Source organism: Panicum virgatum, chromosome 7N, assembly GCF_016808335.1.
Source record: "Panicum virgatum strain AP13 chromosome 7N, P.virgatum_v5, whole genome shotgun sequence".
NCBI lineage: Eukaryota > Viridiplantae > Streptophyta > Magnoliopsida > Poales > Poaceae > Panicum > Panicum virgatum.
This window is the reverse complement of record NC_053151.1, coordinates 41,794,178-41,814,302: the sequence shown is the minus strand read 5'-3', so window position 1 is coordinate 41,814,302 and position 20,125 is coordinate 41,794,178. Positions and strand designations below refer to the sequence as shown.

General features: G+C 43.4%; 2 protein-coding genes across 2 annotated transcripts; both read left to right on the top strand.

The window, feature by feature from the left end:
- Positions 1–3,073: 3,073 nt before the first annotated feature.
- Positions 3,074–6,520, top strand: LOC120683950 (cytochrome P450 87A3-like). The gene is made up of 8 exons (XM_039966036.1): positions 3,074–3,709; positions 3,797–3,946; positions 4,274–4,525; positions 4,627–4,716; positions 5,167–5,245; positions 5,372–5,478; positions 6,147–6,277; positions 6,379–6,520. The coding sequence occupies exons 1-8, from the start codon at positions 3,074–3,076 to the stop codon at positions 6,467–6,469; spliced, it is 1,536 nt and encodes a 511-aa protein (XP_039821970.1). The 3' UTR covers positions 6,470–6,520.
- Positions 6,521–17,517: 10,997 nt separating this feature from the next.
- Positions 17,518–20,125, top strand: LOC120682550 (protein IQ-DOMAIN 1-like). The gene is made up of 4 exons (XM_039964509.1): positions 17,518–18,076; positions 18,644–18,820; positions 18,907–18,975; positions 19,063–20,125. The coding sequence occupies exons 1-4, from the start codon at positions 17,675–17,677 to the stop codon at positions 19,801–19,803; spliced, it is 1,389 nt and encodes a 462-aa protein (XP_039820443.1). The 5' UTR covers positions 17,518–17,674; the 3' UTR covers positions 19,804–20,125.

Below are 20,125 nucleotides of genomic sequence, written 5' to 3'. Positions count from 1 at the left end.
CCACTGTCGAGGTCTCCCCCCACAGGTGCCAAATCGGGACGGCAACCTCCCACGGCGGCGATGAGTGACGGGCCGGCGTCCGCGAGCGTGAGGCGTCGAGCTCCCCTGATTACGGTGGGTTTGGGGGCGAAACGACGTGCAAAATGGAGGCGCAGGGCTGCAAAACGGACTTGTGCAGGCGGCCGGCTTAGGAAGTTAGGAGCGTCCGATTCATTTTCAGCGGCCTGGAATCGCCGCATGTGGAGCCATGCCGCATGTGGAGCGGACGGCCGGCGGGCTCTGTGTGATATTGACTGAATTTTCTAACGGGAGGTGATGGGAAGGCCATAGAAGGGATAGAAAATAAAGTGAAAGCCATACAAGAAAGTTTTATTTTTCCAAGGCCACACAAGGAAGTGCTCTTTTCTCCAAGGCCTTACAAAGAATTTTCTCCAACTTAATCTATATACTGTCTAGATAGCTGGCGAAATAGTATACAGGCACTGATGAAACCATGAGTATACACCTTAGATTGTGACGCGTAGTGTTACAAGCCGAGAAAAGAAGGAAAAGGATCGATCAAAAAGATTGCGAAAAAAGTTCAGCTGTTGACTCACATCTAAGCCCACACGTACGCACGGAGATTGGCGTGTGCCGGTGAATATACAATCGAGTTGTTTTGTGATGAGCACGTAGGCCACGGATCAGAAAATTTGTGAGTTTTCTTATGCTTAAAGCTCACATTTGTTGACTGATGACTACGAGAGCTCTGAAGGAACTGCAATGTCTGCAAGGAGTGTACTGCACTTTTCATGTTTACTAGCAGTAGCAGTCAGGGTTTTTTATCCCGACCGGTTAACCCAAACCGCCGGCCACCGGTTACGGTTTACCGGACCGGTTGGACCGGTAACCGGTGAAAACCGGTTGAATTCAAATCCAAATTCAAATAAATTCAAAAACTCCCGTGCAACCGGTTCCGACCGGTTTACCGGCCGGTTTGATCGGTTTACCGGACGGTTTTACCGGTTTACCGGTCGGTTTGACCGGTTTGAATTCGAATCCAAATTCAAAAACTCCCGTGCAACCGGTTTACCGGCCGGTTTGACCGGTTTACCGACCGGTTTTACCGGTTTACTGGCCGGTTTGACCGGTTTGCCTGGTGGGCCTTAATGGGCCGGCCCATTTTTTTATTTTTCTTTTTTGATTTAACTTCAACTCCCCGCAAACTATACTAAATGAACGAATTTTTGAGAAAATTTGATACCATTAGATTCGTTGCACCTTGAAGTATTTTTAGGAATTTTTTAAGATTTTTCCATTTTTTGGAATTCAAATTTAAAATTTGAATTTGGGCCGGTTTGAAACCGGCCGGAACCGGAACCGGTCCGGGCCGGTTAGACCGATAACCGCGGTAACCGGACCGGTTCCGGCCGGTTTTTTTAACCCTGGTAGCAGTACGTTTAGCTCTACCTGATGCAGGTAATACTAACGGAGCCTTGCCAGAACATAAAAAAAAAATTACAAATCTGAAGCTGAAAAGCGATCACATCACCACCAGCTGCAGCAAATGGCTGCGGTACGGCACTGCTGTTCCATCCTCCAGCACACCAAAATGGGCAGCATGGTGTGCAGCGCCCGTGCCTGAAGCCGAGGCTGGAATCTCGTGCTCCGATGGAATGAAACCATGGAGCACTTGCCCACGCGCTGTGCATAAACAAAGGCATCGCCTGGCACCGGGAGCGATGGCAGAATAATCTATGGTCCGGAGACACGCCCGGCAATACGTTGCTGTTCTATTCTGTACTAGTATCGCTAGCCAATTCCAGCCAGCTCTCCGCCGCCGCAACCCGGTCTACCACAAACAAATGAAAGGGAAGTACTCTGTCCTTGAACGGATTGGAAATTACATTCTTCTCCCTGTGTGCTTCCGAAGTAATCGTAGTTGCCTTGAGTGTAGACTGCTAAACCTATGGTAGATCGACGGAAAAGGGTGTTTATGGAATATTGATGGTCATATTTGTTGACCGTATATGAGTAGTATGACGAACTAAGGAACTTGCATTTCAAAATTCATCTGTACACGAAAAAAACAACTAATTATCTTTTTTTTGTCTATTTTTCTTTGATGCAAACCACCCTTGTTTTTAACATAACATGCAGCGCTCTTCCTGATTTTAAAATTTATATATTTAATAGTTTGCGAGAGTATTTTTTGCCCATGAGTTAGTAAAATAACTAATAATATGTGAATTCTCATAAGCTAAGTGACCTTGAAAATTACTGGTCCTAAGAATGTCTAAGCTTTAGATATTCTTCTCATGAAAAATTCTTATACTCACTGTTACCCTAAAAGTTTAAAAGGACCTACCATTTAGCTATTTACTCGAGCTAAAGCTGTTTAAACAGACTAAATGATCATTAAATAGGATAAATGACTGATTAAGTGAATATAGTAAGCCACCGTGTAGCGTGTACATAGGCTAAACGGCAATGTACGTGGACAGTGCTTATACTAGACTAATATTGTGCTCAAGGTAAAAAAGAAATTGTTCTACCTAAAAAAATAAATATTCTGCCAATTGAATGTGCGAATGTTCTGCCTAAGGAAAAAAAATGCTCTAGGTTCATAACAAAATGCTACTGATTTAATAAAAATGCTCTTAAGTTGATGTAGACGATTCAAGTTATCTTTTTTTTCTATTTTTCTTTTACCCAAGCCACCCGTATCTTCAATAGAACTAGCGATTCTCTCGATGGTTTCAAAACTTTATCTATTTCTATTGCAGATAATTTGTGAACTTTGATAAATTAAATGACCATAAAAATTACCAGTCCTTAGCCAGAGCAGTATTGTTAGAAAATCCAAGGTATTTTACTGCTACATGAGAAGGGCATATACGTAAATAATAAATGAAAAAGAGTTGTACGCTTATTCTTTTTCTTTCCCTCATTTTTTTAGGAGCAAGCCCTTGCCGGGTGGTGGTTTATAAAAGGCAGTCGCCTCAAGCCCATACTCCCACAAACCCACACATAACCCCTCTCCTCCCTGCCTCGCTATCTGTCAGTCTCCTCGTCCGATCCTCCCCCTTGGCACATGCAACCATATCTTCAGCTAGCTTCTCTCCGCCTCGCCACCACCATCCCTCTCTCGCGGAAATTATATACCGCGAAGCTTCTTGTCACCTCGGAGGCCATGGATTCCATGGCCTATATAGCGCTCTGCGCCGCGGCATTGGCGACCCTCGTCGCCCTCCTCCGCTGGGCGTACCGGTGGAGCCACCCCAAGTCCAAGGGCAGGCTCCCGCCGGGCTCCATGGGCATCCCTCTCCTCGGCGAGACGGTGCAGTTCTTCGCGCCCAACCCGACCTGCGACGTCTCCCCCTTCGTGAAGGAGAGGGTGAGGCGGTACGGGAGCATCTTCAAGACCAGCATCGTGGGGCGGCAGGTGGTGGTGTCGGCGGACCCGGACATGAACTACTTCGTGTTCCAGCAGGAGGGCAAGCTATTCGAGAGCTGGTACCCGGACACCTTCACCGAGATCTTCGGCCGCGACAACGTCGGCTCCCTGCACGGCTTCATGTACAAGTACCTCAAGACCCTCGTGCTCCGCCTCTACGGCCAGGAGAATCTCAAGGCGGTGCTCGTCGCCGAGACGGACGCCGCCTGCCGCGGCAGCCTCGCCGCGTGGGCGGCGCAGCCAAGCGTCGAGCTCAAAGAAGGCCTCTCCACGGTACACACCTGCTATCCTGCTCCTGATGCCGTTGTTGCCAGCATTGGCCGGTGCATGTATAACGCGGATTGCTACTTCCATTTTCAGATGATCTTTGATCTTACCGCCAAGAAGCTGATCGGCTACGACACGTCCAAGTCGTCGGAGAGCCTGAGGAAGAACTTCGTGGCGTTCATTCGCGGGCTGATTTCTTTCCCTGTGAACATCCCGGGCACGGCCTACCATGAATGCATGGAGGTAAAAGAATGCAGTGACTGCGAATTCATCTCACCAGCATGAACTGAAGAAGAACAGCCCTCAAATTGCACCATCTGCAAGCAGTAGTTTGCACATGCCAAGCCCATAAACTAGCGAGAACGAGCACGCGCACGCACACGCACACGCACGGCTGTACCAAGCCGTATAGCTGCGCACGTACATTATTCCTTTCACAAATTCTCAAGGGAATAATATTTATTTTCTACAAGTTGCTGAATTCTTGGTTGGACAGAACACAAAACAAAACAACACTTGCAACCGGATTTTGTAGCTAATCAGTTTGCGCCGGTGGATGCACACCAACAGGGGCGGAAGAACGCGATGAGGGTGCTGAAGAGCATGATGAAGGAGCGGATGGCGGATCCGGAGCGGCGGTGCGAGGACTTCTTCGACCACGTGATCCAGGAACTCCGGAGGGAGAAGCCGCTCCTGACGGAGGCCATCGCGCTGGACCTCATGTTCGTGCTCCTCTTCGCCAGCTTCGAGACCACGGCGCTGGCGCTCACCCTCGGCGTCAAGCTCCTCACCGAGAACCCCAAGGTCGTCGACGCGTTGAGGGTAAGCAACAAAAAAAAACGGCAGCCCGCAGCCGGGAGAAATAATTGAGCGCGCGGCACTTCTGACGGAGCAAGCTAACTTTGCCATGCGTGATCGAGCAGGAGGAGCACGACGCGATCGCCAGGAACAGGAAGGACCCGGATGCCCCGGTCACGTGGGCCGAGTACAGATCCATGACCTTCACGAACCAGGTGAGCCTAGCCCCGGACCGCTGCGCTCCTAGCTTGCTTACCCTAGTCCTTTCGTACCAAGCAACTGCGCAAGTTGCATAAACGAGTGGCCAATCGAGAGTTAGCAGCAGAACAAGTGTGCAAGAATCTTGGGAGCCCAACGCTGCAGCCTGCAACTGCAAGTCTGCAAGCCATAGTTTGTGTTCCCCAGACACTCAGACAGGGCCCGGCCCAAGCTTCGAGGTTGATAGATAATCTTACTTAATTAGTGTTCTAGAACTACAATGCTGATTGTTAATTCACAGCCGAATGAAGGTTAATAAAGAATACTAGAAGGGAATCAAAAACTTGAGGCCGTGATTTCGCCACAGTCCAGAGTTCTGAAGGAGTCTGAACTGAAGTGCAGCTCTCTGAATCCGGCAAGTGCTGAAAAACTGACCCCCACTGTTCTCTCTCTCTGTCTCTCTGAAGGTCATCATGGAGATGGTGAGGCTCGCAAACATCGTGCCGGGAATTTTCCGGAAGGCCCTGCAAGACGTTGAGATCAAAGGTACACATCAGGAATACCATCCTGCACATGCCGCGGGCATCTCTTGTTCTCGTATAAGAAAATGTTATCTCCAGCAAATTGCCCTAGAGCTCAGTATTGTGCTGTGTTTTTGCGGCATTGGCACAGGCTATACGATTCCGGCGGGATGGGGGATCATGGTGTGCCCACCGGCTGTGCACTTGAACCCTGACATATACGAAGACCCGTTGGCGTTCAACCCATGGAGGTGGCAGGTTGGTCTCCTTCGATATTCTCAGCAACCACTAGTGTGCTCTGCATCTTTCATGTCAGCTTTAGGGTTCTAGGTTACAGGTCGTTCAGCTTGTTTAGGTCGTCAGAGATTGTGTTGTTTAGTTCTATCGAGAGAGTAGGAAATGCCATGATCTGATCTGCTCACCGAACCTGCATATATTCTCCTCGCCATTAAAACGGAAATGGCAAAGCAGAATAATTTAACCAACTGCAAAAGTCTCCAATAATTGGCAGAGTGATTAATTAGTATGAGATCTCAAGGTTCTGATCCCAAGTACCAACTTGGCCACGGAGATCAACAAGGAATTCGGTTGGTGTCCATGGAGTTCCTGAACCATCGCCGAAGCTTCCTTCCCGAGTAGTTTAACAAAAGGGTCAAAATGGCAACAAGACACAACCGTGCAAACGTGCCAAGTATATAGGCACACAGATAATCTCTGATTGTCTCACTGTGTGACGATTGTTTATTTGAGTGATTGGGGTTTGCAGCTCCAATCAGACTGTTACTCTAATAGGTAGCTGAACCATGTGCTATTCACCAATTCCAATAAAAGATAAGAGTGAAAATAGGAGAAAACATTGCGTTTTCTGTATATAGAGAGGAATACTCGGACAAATTTAGGTCCTAAATTTCTCGTTCTCTGAACAGAACAAGCCTGAAATCACTGGCGGAACCAAGCATTTCATGGCATTCGGAGGTGGCCTTCGGTTCTGCGTTGGGACCGATTTCAGCAGGGTCCTGATGGCGACATTCATCCACAGTTTGGTTACAAAATACAGGTAACACTTCTCACATCTGCTATATCAATATGAGTTCGATCCGTATCTTGTGTCATTACATTATGATGAAATCTGAAAGAACTTTTTTTCTTTTATGCCAGTTGGAGAACGATAAAAGGCGGGAACATAGTCCGGACCCCTGGCCTCGGCTTCCCAGATGGATTTCACATCCAGATTGTCCCTAGGAATTGACCCTATTTTTTTTATCTCTGACATGTTTGGTTCATCGAACTGAACGCAAGATTGCCTGTGTAAAGTTATCGACTTTTAGGTCTCTTAGGGACAATAGCAAAAGATGGAGAATCGTATACATAGTGTAGTGTTAGGATACACAAACCTAGTTAGAAGTGCAGTCTTATTACCAAGCCCTGCCTCTGATCCTTGCAAAGGGGTTTTTGTACTTTGGTTGTCTGTTTTCCATGTGGTTAGTGATCTACCCATGTGTTGTATGTATATCTAATCATACACGTCTAATGAAACAAAAAGTACTGAAAGATGTTTATGGAGCCGAGCGAAGAAGCTCCATTTGTTCCCAGTTTTTTTTTTCCAGATATTGTAGAGGTTAATAACTGAAGACAGCCTAGTCTTCAAGACAGCAGCAGTAGTAACTATTGAAACGCTGTTACATCTGGGGGCAGGATATCAGCTTAATTTGGAATTAAAAAATAAGAAAATTAGGACTTAACCAAAGAGTCCATGTTGAATACAATTACTAAATAAGCAAATTCGGAATTATAAAATTAAAAAAATTAGCATTGGCACAAGACAAAAAAAATTATTATTAGCCAAATAGCTAAATTAAAAATTAAAAGTATAAAAAAATTGGCATCAAATATGATTAATAAATAGATAAATGCAAGAACTAGAATAAAAAAATTATTGTTGATATGTGATGACTGTCCAACTGTTGTCAGTTGACTAATTTTTTAGTATGTCATATTGTTAGTACCTGTTAAAAGTTTTGCAAACGGATTATGCGTTCTGGACGATTGAAGAAGAGGGGGGCATGGGTAATACGTGAGCTTGATGGAAAAACATATGTTTTAGAATTAATCTGGACTGTTAATACCTCTTTGCAAAGAGATAATGTTGACTTGAATTCCTAGCAACTACTGGTAGCTAGCAGCACGGTGGTCGCAGGCAACAGGCTGGCAGAGGGAGCCTCCGACACGATGTGCCCCCGGTGTCGTGGCACTGCCCCGACGTGAAGGGATGTCAAAGATGGATGGACGGACGATTTCGTGATGATGATGGAGTAAAGAAACGCGATGAGATGTCAAATACGATTAATAAATAGCTAATTTCGAATTTAATTTTTTTTAAAAAAAAAAGACATGACAAAGAGTCCATACCAAATACGATTAGTAAATATAGCTTAATTTGGAATTAAAAAAAATAAAGAAATTAGGACTTAACCAAAGAGTCCATGTTGAATACAATTACTAAATAGGCAAATTCGGAATTATAAAATTAAAAAAATTAGCATTGGCACACGACAAAAAAATATTGTTAGCCAAATAGCTAAATTAAAAATTAAAAGTATAAAAAAATTGGCATCAAATATGATTAATAAATAGATAAATGCAAGAACTAGAATAAAAAAATTATTGTTGATATGTGTAGTGATTATGAATCATATTAAGAAGAAAAATAGCTAAATAAATAGTATCAAATGCAATAATAAAAATCCAAGTTTGAGTTTCATGGCAAATAAAGTTAATAAATAGATGTATGGGAAAAATCAGGGAGTTAGTCATGTGAGGAATCAAATAGCATAGATAATTATTAACATTATTATCCCTATCTAATCTTCTATAAGTACACACTAGGCATGGAACACAAATGTGATCGATACCTCTAAAGAAGTATAGAGAAAGAGAAGATAAAAAGATAAAGAAGCACCAAGATTGAACGGGTAAGAAAAGTAGAAAAAGGAGAATAGAAAAAGAAGGCAGGAAAAATGAGAAAATGAGGGCAAAAGAAAAGGACAAAAGTGAATTTATTGGTTTAGTCTATAAATAATATCATTAGAATGAGAAAAATATTAAATTATAGCCATGTCCTGTTGGACATTTGACATCTTTCATATATTCATGAAAAATAGAAGAAGCGGTTCTACCGAACGGTTTTCAAAACAGCTCTATATCCATAAAAAAAGTTGCTCCATCAAAGAAGCCACAACTGAAATTATTTTAGCCACAGATACAGGCCTGAAGCCCTGATAATCTATCTCAAAGTCGATTGCCTACAGTACAAAATCAAATGATTCAAACAAATGTACGTTGTCGATGCTCCTCTTCGCTCAGAAAAAAAAACCTGAGGCACAATACTAAACAGGAAACTTCTCCATTAGATGCATCGGATGCGATACACACTAATCGATTTCAAATATACCGAGGAACAAAATAGAAGACAGAGAAATCAATAAAAATTGCTAGAGAAAATGAAAAATAAAGAAAAGAGTTAGAAACAACAACAAAGATATATATGGAACTATCTATCACCGAGATGACAAAACTCTAAAGTAGACCAATATATGCAGTCATATGGGCTAAAAACAAATAAATTGTGCAGTAACCAAAGTGGGGAAAATAATAATAGGTTCGGTTAAATAAAAAATTTAAAACATATATGCATTAAAATAGCACGCATATATATAAGTTTTGCATAATATTTATTTACCAAAGCCAGCAGGAGGCCTCAACTTATTTTTTAACATAACTTTTTTTTGTCTAATCCATGATCATTTTTATTTCGCTCCGATGATGAGTCAGGTCTAGATCTGCTAGATGCTACTTAAGTGCTCTAACAACTACACTAGATATATTTTCGCTAAATATTAATCAAAATATTGCAAGATACAAATCGAACTCCAACATCTAAGTTACAAATTGTTGGCAAACATAACTATCAAATACATATAAATATATTTCATAATTATAAAAAACTTTATATGAATACAATTATGTACAATTTGCTCCGTATTCAAGGTGATCCAAAATTGAATTCAATCCTCAAATTTAGATTTTGCAGGTTTAAGTACTAAAATATGCAACTATAATATAAAATAAAGCAACAAAAAAAGTGATGATTGATATGAACTCTTATGCATAGAAAGCTGCAAGTAGTATAATATTCAACAAGAGCAAATGAGAGGTAAATAAATTACAAAATACATCTCTTCTGTCAATGTAAATATTTTTAAAGAATTAAATAAAAAACTAGCTACCCGTGCTATTAGCGCGGGCCACCTTGCTAGTTATATTATTAAAGGAGTGTTAAAAGAAGCCACCACGTTCGCCGAGAGGATCTAGAAATTCCCACATTAATCTAAAAAAGAGAAAAATTTGCACCGTTGGATTTTATGAAGATCTAACGATTCAAACTAACTCAAGAATTCATATCAAATACGATTAATAAATAGCTAATTTCGGATTAAAAAAATTAAGGAAAATTAAGACATGGCAAAGAGTCCATGCTGAATACTATTAGTAAATAGTTTAATTCGGAATTAAAAAAAATAAAGAAATTAGGGCTTAATCAAAGAGTCCATGTTGAATACAATTACTAAATAGGAAAATTCTGAATTATCAAATTAAAAAAATAGCATTACCACTAGATAAAAATTAATATTAGCTGAATAGCTAAATTTAAAATTAAAAGTATAAATTCTATTATATTATTAAAGGAGTGTTAAAAGAAGCCACCACGTTCGCCGAGAGGATCTAGAAATTCCCACACTAATCTAAAAAAGAGAAGAATTTGCACCGTTGTATTTTATGAAGATCTAACGGTTCAAACTAACTCAAGAATTCATATCAAATACGGTTAATAAATAGCTAATTTCGGATTTAAAAAATTAAGGAAAATTAAGACATGGCAAAGAGTCCATGCTGAATACTATTAGTAAATAGTTTAATTCGGAATTAAAAAATAAGGAAATTAGGGCTTAATCAAAGAGTCCATGTTGAATACAATTACTAAATAGGAAAATTCTGAATTATCAAATTAAAAAAATAGCATTACCACTAGATAAAAATTAATATTAGCTGCATAGCTAAATTTAAAATTAAAAGTATAAATTTTATTATATTATTAAGGGAGTGTTAAAACAAACCACCACGTTTGACGAGAGGGTCTAAAAATTCCTACGTTATTCTATGACTGTCCAACTGTTGTCAGTTGACTAATTTTTTAGTATGTCATATTGTTAGTACCTGTTAAAAGTTTTGCAAACGGATTATGCGTTCTAGACGATTGAAGAAGAGGGGGGCATGGGTAATACGTGAGCTTGATGGAAAAACATATGTTTTAGAATTAATCTGGACTGTTAATACCTCTTTGCAAAGAGATAATGTTGACTTGAATTCCTAGCATCTACTGGTAGCTAGCAGCACGGTGGTCGCAGGCAACAGGCTGGCAGAGGGAGCCTCCGACACGATGTGCCCCCGGTGTCGTGGCACTGCCCCGACGTGAAGGGATGTCGAAGATGGATGGACAGACGATTTCGTGATGATGATGGAGTAAAGAAACGCGATGATATGTCAAATACGATTAATAAATAGCTAATTTCGAATTTAAAAAAAAATAAAAAAAACATGACAAAGAGTCCATACCAAATACGATTAGTAAATATAGCTTAATTTGGAATTAAAAAAATAAGGAAATTAGGACTTAACCAAAGAGTCCATGTTGAATACAATTACTAAATAAGCAAATTCGGAATTATAAAATTAAAAAAATAGCATTGGCACACAAAAAAAAATATTATTAGCCAAATAGCTAAATTAAAACTAAAAGTATAAAAAAATTGGCATCAAATATGATTAATGAATAGATAAATGCAAGAACTAGAATAAAAAATTATTGTAGATATGTGTAGTGATTATGAATCATATTAAGAAGAAAAATAGCTAAATAAATAGTATCAAATGCAATAATAAAAATCCAAGTTTGAGTTTCATGGCAAATAAAGTTAATAAATACTCCAAATTAACGAAGATCTAAATAGTATTTGTGTATAAGATTTACACCATTCGATTTAATGAAGATCTAACTATCTAAATTGGACAAAAGAGTCAATGTCCAATTTAATGAGATGCAATATTTTAAACTACCAAAAAGTGTATGTATCCAATTAAAGTTAAATACAGGGTCCGCATGACATAAAAACTCATGTTACCATCTATGTCTCGCATTAACCTTCCTTAAAGATGCAAAAAAAATGGCAGCAGCATAAGCGTGACAACACGACCATAGTTGTATTGTATTGGTACTATTGAAAGAGATAATTGCTTTGAAAAATCTTTGGAACGCACTGCACTACGACGCGACCATAGTCTTTGCCCGAGATTCCGAATCACAACTTTTTGAGTCTCAAGAACGTCATGCAATACATGCAGTTGCATGAAGCACACTGGATTCTACTCAAAATCATTGCCGAACTCAATCAATCCATTTCTTCTGGAGCAACCAAACGTCAAGATAGGGACAAAAAAATAATGATGATGCGCAGAGTTTCACATATTGCAATCTATTGCAAGACCATTGGCACCTTATGATTGTAAGTGTGGGCCAATGAATACGCAGACGAATTAATGTGAGAGAAATATCCGCTAAAGAACCAATGCTTTCTCCAAACAAGAATTATCATCATAAATATTGCATATTCTTGAACAACTTTAGTTATACAAACTAATCTGATGGTGGTCAACAAAGAATTATGATTCTATGGGCATATAATAGTTCCATACAAGTAATAATCACTGGGATAAAGGGTAAAGCACCGAAACCTACAAATAAATGTGACTATTATTAGCTCAATCTAAATAGATGCATGGGAAAAATCCGGGAGTTAGTCATGTGAGGAATCAAATAGTATAGATAATTATTAACATTATTATCCCCATCTAATTTTCTATAAGTACACACTAGGCATGGAACACAAATGTGATCGATACCTCTAAAGAAGTATAGAGAAAGAGAAGAGAAAAAGATAAAGAAGCATCAAGATTGAACGGGTAAGGAAAGTAGAAAAAGGAGAATAGAAAAAGAAGGCAGGAAAAATGAGAAAATGAGGGCAAAAGAAAAGTCAAAAGTGAATTTATTGGTTTAGTCTATAAATAATATCATTAGAATGAGAAAAATATTAAATTATAGCCATGTCCTGTTGGACATTTAACATCTTTCATATATTCATGAAAAAATAGAAGAAGCAGTTCTACCGAACGGTTTTCAAAACAGCTCTATATCCATAAAAAAAGCTGCTCCATCAAAGAAGCCACAACTAAAATTATTTTAGCCACAGATACAGGCCTGAAGCCCTGCTAATCTATCTCAAAGTCGATTGCCTACAATACAAAATCAAATGATTCAAACAAATGTACGTTGTCGATGCTCCTCTTCGCTCAGAAAAAAACCCTGAGGTACAATACTAAACAGGAAACTTCTCCATTAGATGCATCGGATGCGATACACACTAATCGATTTCAAATATACCGAGGAACAAAATAGAAGACAGAGAAATCAATAAAAATTGCTAGAGAAAATGAAAAATAAAGAAAAGAGTTAGAAACAACAACAAAGATATATATGGAACTATCTATCACCGAGATAACAAAACTCTAAAGTAGACTAATATATGCAGTCATATGGGCTAAAAAGAAATAAATTGTGCAATAACCAAAGTGGGAAAAATAATAATAGGTTCGGTTAAATAAAAAAATTTAAAATATATATGCATTAACATAGCACGCATATATATAAGTTTTGCATAACATTTATTTACCAAAGCCAGCAGGAGGCCTCAACTTATTTTTTAACAAAACTTTTTTTTGTCTAATCCATGATCATTTTTATTTCGCTCCGATGATGAGTCAAGTCTAGATCTGCTAGATGCTACTTAAGTGCTCTAACAACTACACTAGATATATTTTCGCTAAATATTAATCAAAATATTGCAAGATACAAATCGAACTCCAACATCTAAGTTACAGATTGTTGGCAAACATAACTATCAAATACATATAAATATATTTTATAATTATAAAAAACTTTATATGAATACAATTATGTATAATTTGCTCCGTATTCAAGGTGATCCAAAATTGAATTCAATCCTCAAATTTAGATTTTGCAGGTTTAAGTACTAAAATATGCAACTATAATATAGAATAAAGCAATATAAAAAGTGATGATTAATATGAACTCCTATGCATAGAAAGCTGCAAGTAGTATAATATTCAACAAGAGCAAATGAGAGGTAAATAAATTACAAAATACATCTCTTCTTTCAATGTAAATATTTTTAAAGAATTAAATAAAAAACTAGCTACTCGCGCTATTAGCGCGGGCCACCTTGCTAGTTATGTACTAATTAGGATTAAAAAATTTAGCTCGTACAAATCAGTTAGACTGTGTGCGTTTAATGTTTCATACATGTATTCGAAGATTCGATGTGACGGGTACTGCTCTTGCCTGTGCGTTTAATGTTTCATATATGTATTCGAAGATTCGATGTGACGGGTATTGCTCTTGCCGCCCTTGTCTCTTTCCATCCACGCCCAGGGCAGAAAGAGCATCAAAAATCAAAATACATACTCTTTGCAGACTCTCTGCAGCATCAGAGTAGTTCTGAAGATTAGGTTTAGCCATTTCTTCAACAAAAAAAATGATTACGCTTAGCCTGGCTTACTCGAAGTCAAAGACATGCATGATACTGTATATCCAAGTTGAATCGGATTGATAGACAAACTAGTTCATTACCACTGTACTTATGTTACTGTGGTTATGGTACCACCACCACTCGACAGTCTGCACTCTGCACGCATGGTTCAGGCAAAAGCCATGGACCAAACGAGCTGGCGGCGTAGCGCTTCGATTTGGCTGTCGCTTGCGCTGGGGGTAACAGCTTTTGGAAATACCGAGGCCGAAACGAGGATCGCTCAAACTGTCAAACAGGCCATCAGAAATGATGCCACCCCGTCGCCTTTCGTGAAGGAAGCTATCCAATCCTAGTAGTATTGCTTTTTTTCAGAATAAGAAGAAAATAACTATTGATCATAAGCAGCAAACCGATCATTGCGCCACGTACTGCTACAAGTTTGAGGGGGCCGCCGCACGGCCGCTATCGAAGTTAGGGCGCTGTTTAGTTGCGTCTGTAATTTTTTTGAAATAATATATTTTTTATATTTAAAATATTAAATATAGACTAATCATAAAACTAATTACAGAACTCGTCTGTAAACTACGAGATGAATTTATTAAGACTAATTAATATGTCATTAGTTCATGGATACTGTAGCAATTTGGTGTCTAATCATAATCTAATTAGGCTCATTAGATTCGTCTCGTAATTTACAAACAAACTATGCAATTAATTTTTTATTTCGTCTAGATTTAATACTCTATGCATACAAAATTCCTATTCGATATGATAGTTTTGAAATTTTGAATTTTGCAACTAAACAAGACCTAGATTGTGGTCAATTATGTTCCCTTTCGCCCTGTTATTACCGACTGACTTTATTTAAAAAATGCCTAAAGTGCACCCTCTTTCTTTTGGAAAAGCAACCGCATTTTGGGCCTTGAAGGCTGCAGCCCAGCTTGAGGGTGTACCGGGCTGCCGCTGGCAGAGCCCGACGTAAGGACGGCCCAGATAATAATAGGTGACGCCAACCCACACCATCTATCCCAAGCAAGCAACGGGAGAATCCGACCTGGCAAGCCCCGCCCGGCCCCACATGCCAGGTCACGTAACGCAACGCAAGCACGAATCCGGCAGTCCGTTCACGTGATCGTCCTCTCTCTCTCCTCGCCCCGGCTCTGCTCCTCGTCTAGCCTTTCGCTCGCTCCCGCCACCACCCTCGCCCCATGTCAGGAGGCTACGACAGTACGACGGATCGATAGATAGGCTCCCCGGCCTGCGCGGGTAGGCTCGTGCTGTTTCCGGGGCCAAAGGCTGGCTGCCTGGCACAGCCCCCGGACGTCCCGGCGCCCTAGCGGCAGCGGGTACGAGAGGCCGAGCCCCCCCCCCCCCCCCCCCACCCTCAACGTCGTCAGCTTCCCTTGCCAGCCGAGGACGAGAGCGAGAGCACGCACCAACGGGAGGCGGACGGGCCCGGCTCGGTGCCTAGGTGCGGTGCAGGGGGACGCGTGGCGCGCGGTGGCGGGACGGCCGGGGGGATCCGACGGGCGTGCCCCGTTCGCGCCACGGGAGGTGCGCCGTTCGCGCCCAGAGGCAAGAGGAGGGATAGACGACGCACCCAGAGCAGGGCTGCAGCCTGCAGGAGGACGACTGGAGGAGGGCGTCACGGAGACGGCGAATTTCACTGTTGATGTTGTGGTCTTTCCGCTGTCATCGCAGTGGGCCGTCGAGGAAATGTCTGACTCTGACCCCGGGGATCCGAGTCGTTCGAGGGGAGGAACAGTGGAGCAGGGACGGGGATCTTCTGAGGCACGGGACTCTCTCTGGAGCGTGTTCGGTGCTTGGATAAATATTGCCATGCCGATTGCCACGGTTTGGGTGATCTTGGCTGTGATGTGGTTCACCAGTAATCAATGTTTTAAATAGCGAGCTATAGCGGCAGGTTTTTTAAAATATTATTAACACCGTTGTAGCGTGTTTTTTTTGTACTGCAGTAATCGTAGCGGCATCTCTGCGAAAATCACTATAACACCGCTATAGCAACGATATAGCCCACTATTTAAAATAATACCAATAATAAACTTAATTCTTTGTTGAACCATGCGTGTGGTGTGAGCAACATGTTATTAGCCGCACCTTAAGCAATGTTAACAAAGAGGTGCATTGATTCTCATCATCATCCAAACATGCTCTTAGTTACACTAGTAGGAACAATACAATTGCTTAAGGAAAAAAATGTCCGTATAAAATATCGGGTTTCTCAAATTGCTGAAGTAAACTCTCTGTTGCCTCCCTGCATCATGGCTTCATGGGCTACAAAAATGCTCAATTATTTAGAGAAAAGATTAAGCAGGTAATTTTGCCAGCACGGTAGTTGCACCCCCACCCCTAGATACCCATTTCAACACGACCCTGATCCCGAAACACCAAATAGGATATACAACGGTGCCTTGCTGCCCAAACAAAGATGAAGGCAGTCGCATACAAGGTGAAAACACTTGCTCGTCTTAGGCCATTTTCCTCTATTACCCTTTGGAATACACCTCGTGAGTTAGTCAAGCGACGATCATTGTAGCCAATTATCCATTGGAGTTGTAGCTCAACAAAAGATGTAATGGTGGAGGTAGACGAGCATCCACTACATGTGATGTATGACTAAAACATTGAGAGGAAGTGTCGAGGATGTTAATTTATGGAGGAAGCAGGTGTGGTTGCATAGCCAGGAGGGAGAGGCAAAGTGTTAGGATTTTCAATAATAGCAGCAAAAACTGGATAGTTATGAAGAAGTGTGTGTGTGTGTGTGTTGGCTATCTTTTATTTATATTTTATTTGATGCACCCAATTTTATTTTCTATGTAGTTTAGTTATGGATTCGAAGAATTCGTTTATGTCCATATATCTTTTTTCTAATAAGATAGTAGTTGTAATGTTCGTGGCACTAGCATAAGGTAGAGCTCTCCAACCGTTGTTCTTTTTGTTAAACATAAGATTGTACAAAAAGATTAGTCCGTCGAGATGCTAAACATCTCCCACCGATGTTTAGCACTACCACCATAGTAGCATTAAACCTTAATATTATCATCACCACGAAGGAAGCGATCGCTAGTGAAAATAGCCTCAACTCTAATCAAATGTGGAAAGTCATTATATTTCTTCACATGTAGTATTACCAGATAACTAGATAAGTTCCTTAAAGATCAAGATTTCTTAGAAATGTGATCTAAACTTTCTCATGTGAAATTAGTCTGACTTTCATTTCCAGCCTTCTCTCAAACCCCCTAATTTGGCAGTTAATTATTTCACTTTGTACCGGAAAAACACAATTTCTAGCCGCGTTTGACCAACAGTCAGCCCGTCAAACACCGTGCTGGCCATGCAACCGGCGGTCGGCGGAGCAGAGGATCAACGCCCCTATCATTTTCCACATGCCCCCCTCCAAATAAGTCTAATTACACAGTTTTGCCGCCGCGCATTAAAAACGCTTCAACAGTTTAGCACTATCGTCCCCGAATAGGATAAACAATTTCGGCCAGAGGGCCCCCACCGTCTGTGCTTCCTCTATAAGACTAGCCCCTCTAAATCCTCCACTAGACCCTTCCTTTCTCTCCTGCTGCCCCTTTCTCAGCGTGTGCGCGTTTCACTGCTTTGGTTTCATCTCCCGCTCTTTCTTTCCCCCCACTGCTCCTCCGGCCAAGTGCTGGAACGAGAAAGCCTCATGCGGCCGCCGGCCGGGGAGCGGTAGAGCGTCGGAGATGGGCTGGGCGCCCAGGTGGCTGCGCGGGCTGCTCGGCGGCGGCAAGAAGGCCGCCGAGACGAAGCCCGCGAAGGAAAAGAGGCGCTGGGGGTTCGGGAAGTCCTTCAGGGAGAAGGCGCCGGCAGCGGCGGCGGCGCGGCCTCCGACGCCTCCGGTGCAGCCCACGGCGACGCCTCGCCGGGGTTACGCGCCGGCGCCGGATGAGGCGGACGACGAGCAGAGCAAGCGCGCCATCGCGGTGGCCGCGGCCACTGCGGCGGTTGCGGAGGCCGCCGTCGCCGCGGCGCAGGCGGCCGCCGCCGTGGTGCGGCTGACGAGCAGCGGGCGGTGCGCGCCGGCCGCCGCCAAGCGGGAGGAGTGGGCGGCTGTTCGGATCCAGGCCGCTTTCCGTGGCTACCTGGTTAGCTTTTCCCGGGCTCTTTTTCACTCTTCAGTTACTACATTTCCTGTGGAAATTCCAAAAAAACTCACCTCTTTTAGCTTCATACCTAGAATACAAACTGTGAAACGGAAGGAGGAACATTTTTTCTTCCAAAGATCACTTCTGTAGTTCTGTTGTTTGGTGGAGTAGAAATTCTTGTGTTCCTGTGGAACGTACTGTGGTAACCCCATCCTCTCCAGCTAGTAGAAGCCACGTGTCTCTGCTCCTGTGGCCTGCCATCGTCTTTACTGCCTCTAGTCTATAGGCTTCGTTTCTGGAAGCAAGCTTGGCATGGCCATGGCCGCTTTAAGCATCTAACTCCATTTCCTTCACAAGAAATTGGGAGGCCTTTTTTGCCGTTTCCACCCAGTTTACTGCGTTACTTTTCTTGGAAGGTGCTAGCGCCGTAGGCGTAGTAATGGCGGTGGTAGTTGGCATGCCAGCCAAGTTGCCCACCCCTGGTTTCCACTGCAGATGTGAGACGCCCATGGCCACGGGACCATTACTGATTAATCCCTCTGCTCCTGCTTGTCGTTCCGCGCGAAGGCGAGGCGGGCGCTGAAGGCGCTGCGGGGGCTGGTGAAGCTGCAGGCGCTGGTCCGGGGCAACATCGTGCGGCGGCAGGCGGCGGAGACGCTGCGGTGCATGCACGCGCTCGTCCGCGTCCAGGCGCGCGCCCGCGCCTGCCGCGCAATTCGCTCGCAGCAGGTCACGGCTCACCCGGTGAGTGAAGATTTTGCTTGCTGCCTCGCAGCACTTGCCTGGTGCGTTCCTGGCGCGTTCTGATTCTTCCTCGATGCACATTGCAGGATCCGCCGACGCCGGAGAAGTACGATCAGGCGGGTGGCCCCAGGCACGGCCGTTCCGGCTCTTTAAAGGTCAGCGTTTGAGTGTTTCCTTTGTTCTTCGGGTTCTTTGTGCGCTGTAATCGGGCCATGTGACGAATTGTGGGGTGATCTGTGCAGGGGAGCTCGTCGAAGACACCGGGCAGCGAGAGGCTGGGCAGGGAGAGGTCGGAATCTTGCGGGAGGAACTGGCTGGACCGATGGGTGGAGGAGAGGTACATAGACGACGAGAAGAACGCCAAGATTCTTGAGGTGGACAACGGCAAGCCAGGGCGGTATGCTTCCAAGAGGCGCGGCGGCGGCGGCGGCAACCAGCACCAGTCGCCGTGCTCGACGATGACGTCCGACCAGAACAGCCGGAGCTACGCGACCATGCCGGAGTCGCCGTCCAAGGACTCCACTACCGCGCAGCAGTCCATGCCGAGCCCGCCGTCGGTGGGCATGGGCGAGGCCCTCAGCCCGCTCCGCCTGCCCGTGGACATCGCCGAGCTCTGCGACAGCCCGCAGTTCTTCTCGGCGTCGTCGCGGCCGGGGAGCTCCCGGAGGGGGCCCTTCACCCCGAGCAAGAGCGAGTGCTCCCGCAGCCTATTCGGGGGCTACTCCGACTACCCCAACTACATGGCCAACACGGAGTCGTTCCGCGCCAAGGCGCGCTCCCAGAGCGCGCCCAAGCAGAGGCCGCAGTACGACAAGTCCAGCTCCCTCCGCAAGGCGTCGGCGGCGCAGGCCTACTTGACGGGGCCATGCGCGCCGACGGCGGCCGCGGCGCAGCAGAGGTCGGCGGCCTCGCTGCACGCCAAGTTCACCAACAAGGCGTACCCGGGATCTGGCAGACTGGATCGACTCGGCATGCCCGTCTAGTACTGATCCTATTATCCTACCAAAGTTGCTTTCAGGATCAAGTGGTGTTGCGTCGTGAGTCTTGAGCGATCAGTGTCAACTCTAAAGCAAGGTCGATGAAGTAAAATCTAGTAGTGGTCGTTAGGCTTTTGTGTGCCTTCCTGGTGCTGTTACCGTCGACAGTTTTTGGTTTCTTGCTTTTTAGTAGTGATGAATGAAGTGTAAGTTGGTAGTAGCTGCCCTGTAATACTATCTGTGCTTTAACAGTTTAACTGCTAAATGCTAACAACTCCCGTCTACATTTCCCTTCTGTATATACTAGTATGTGCTGTTAATCTGGTGA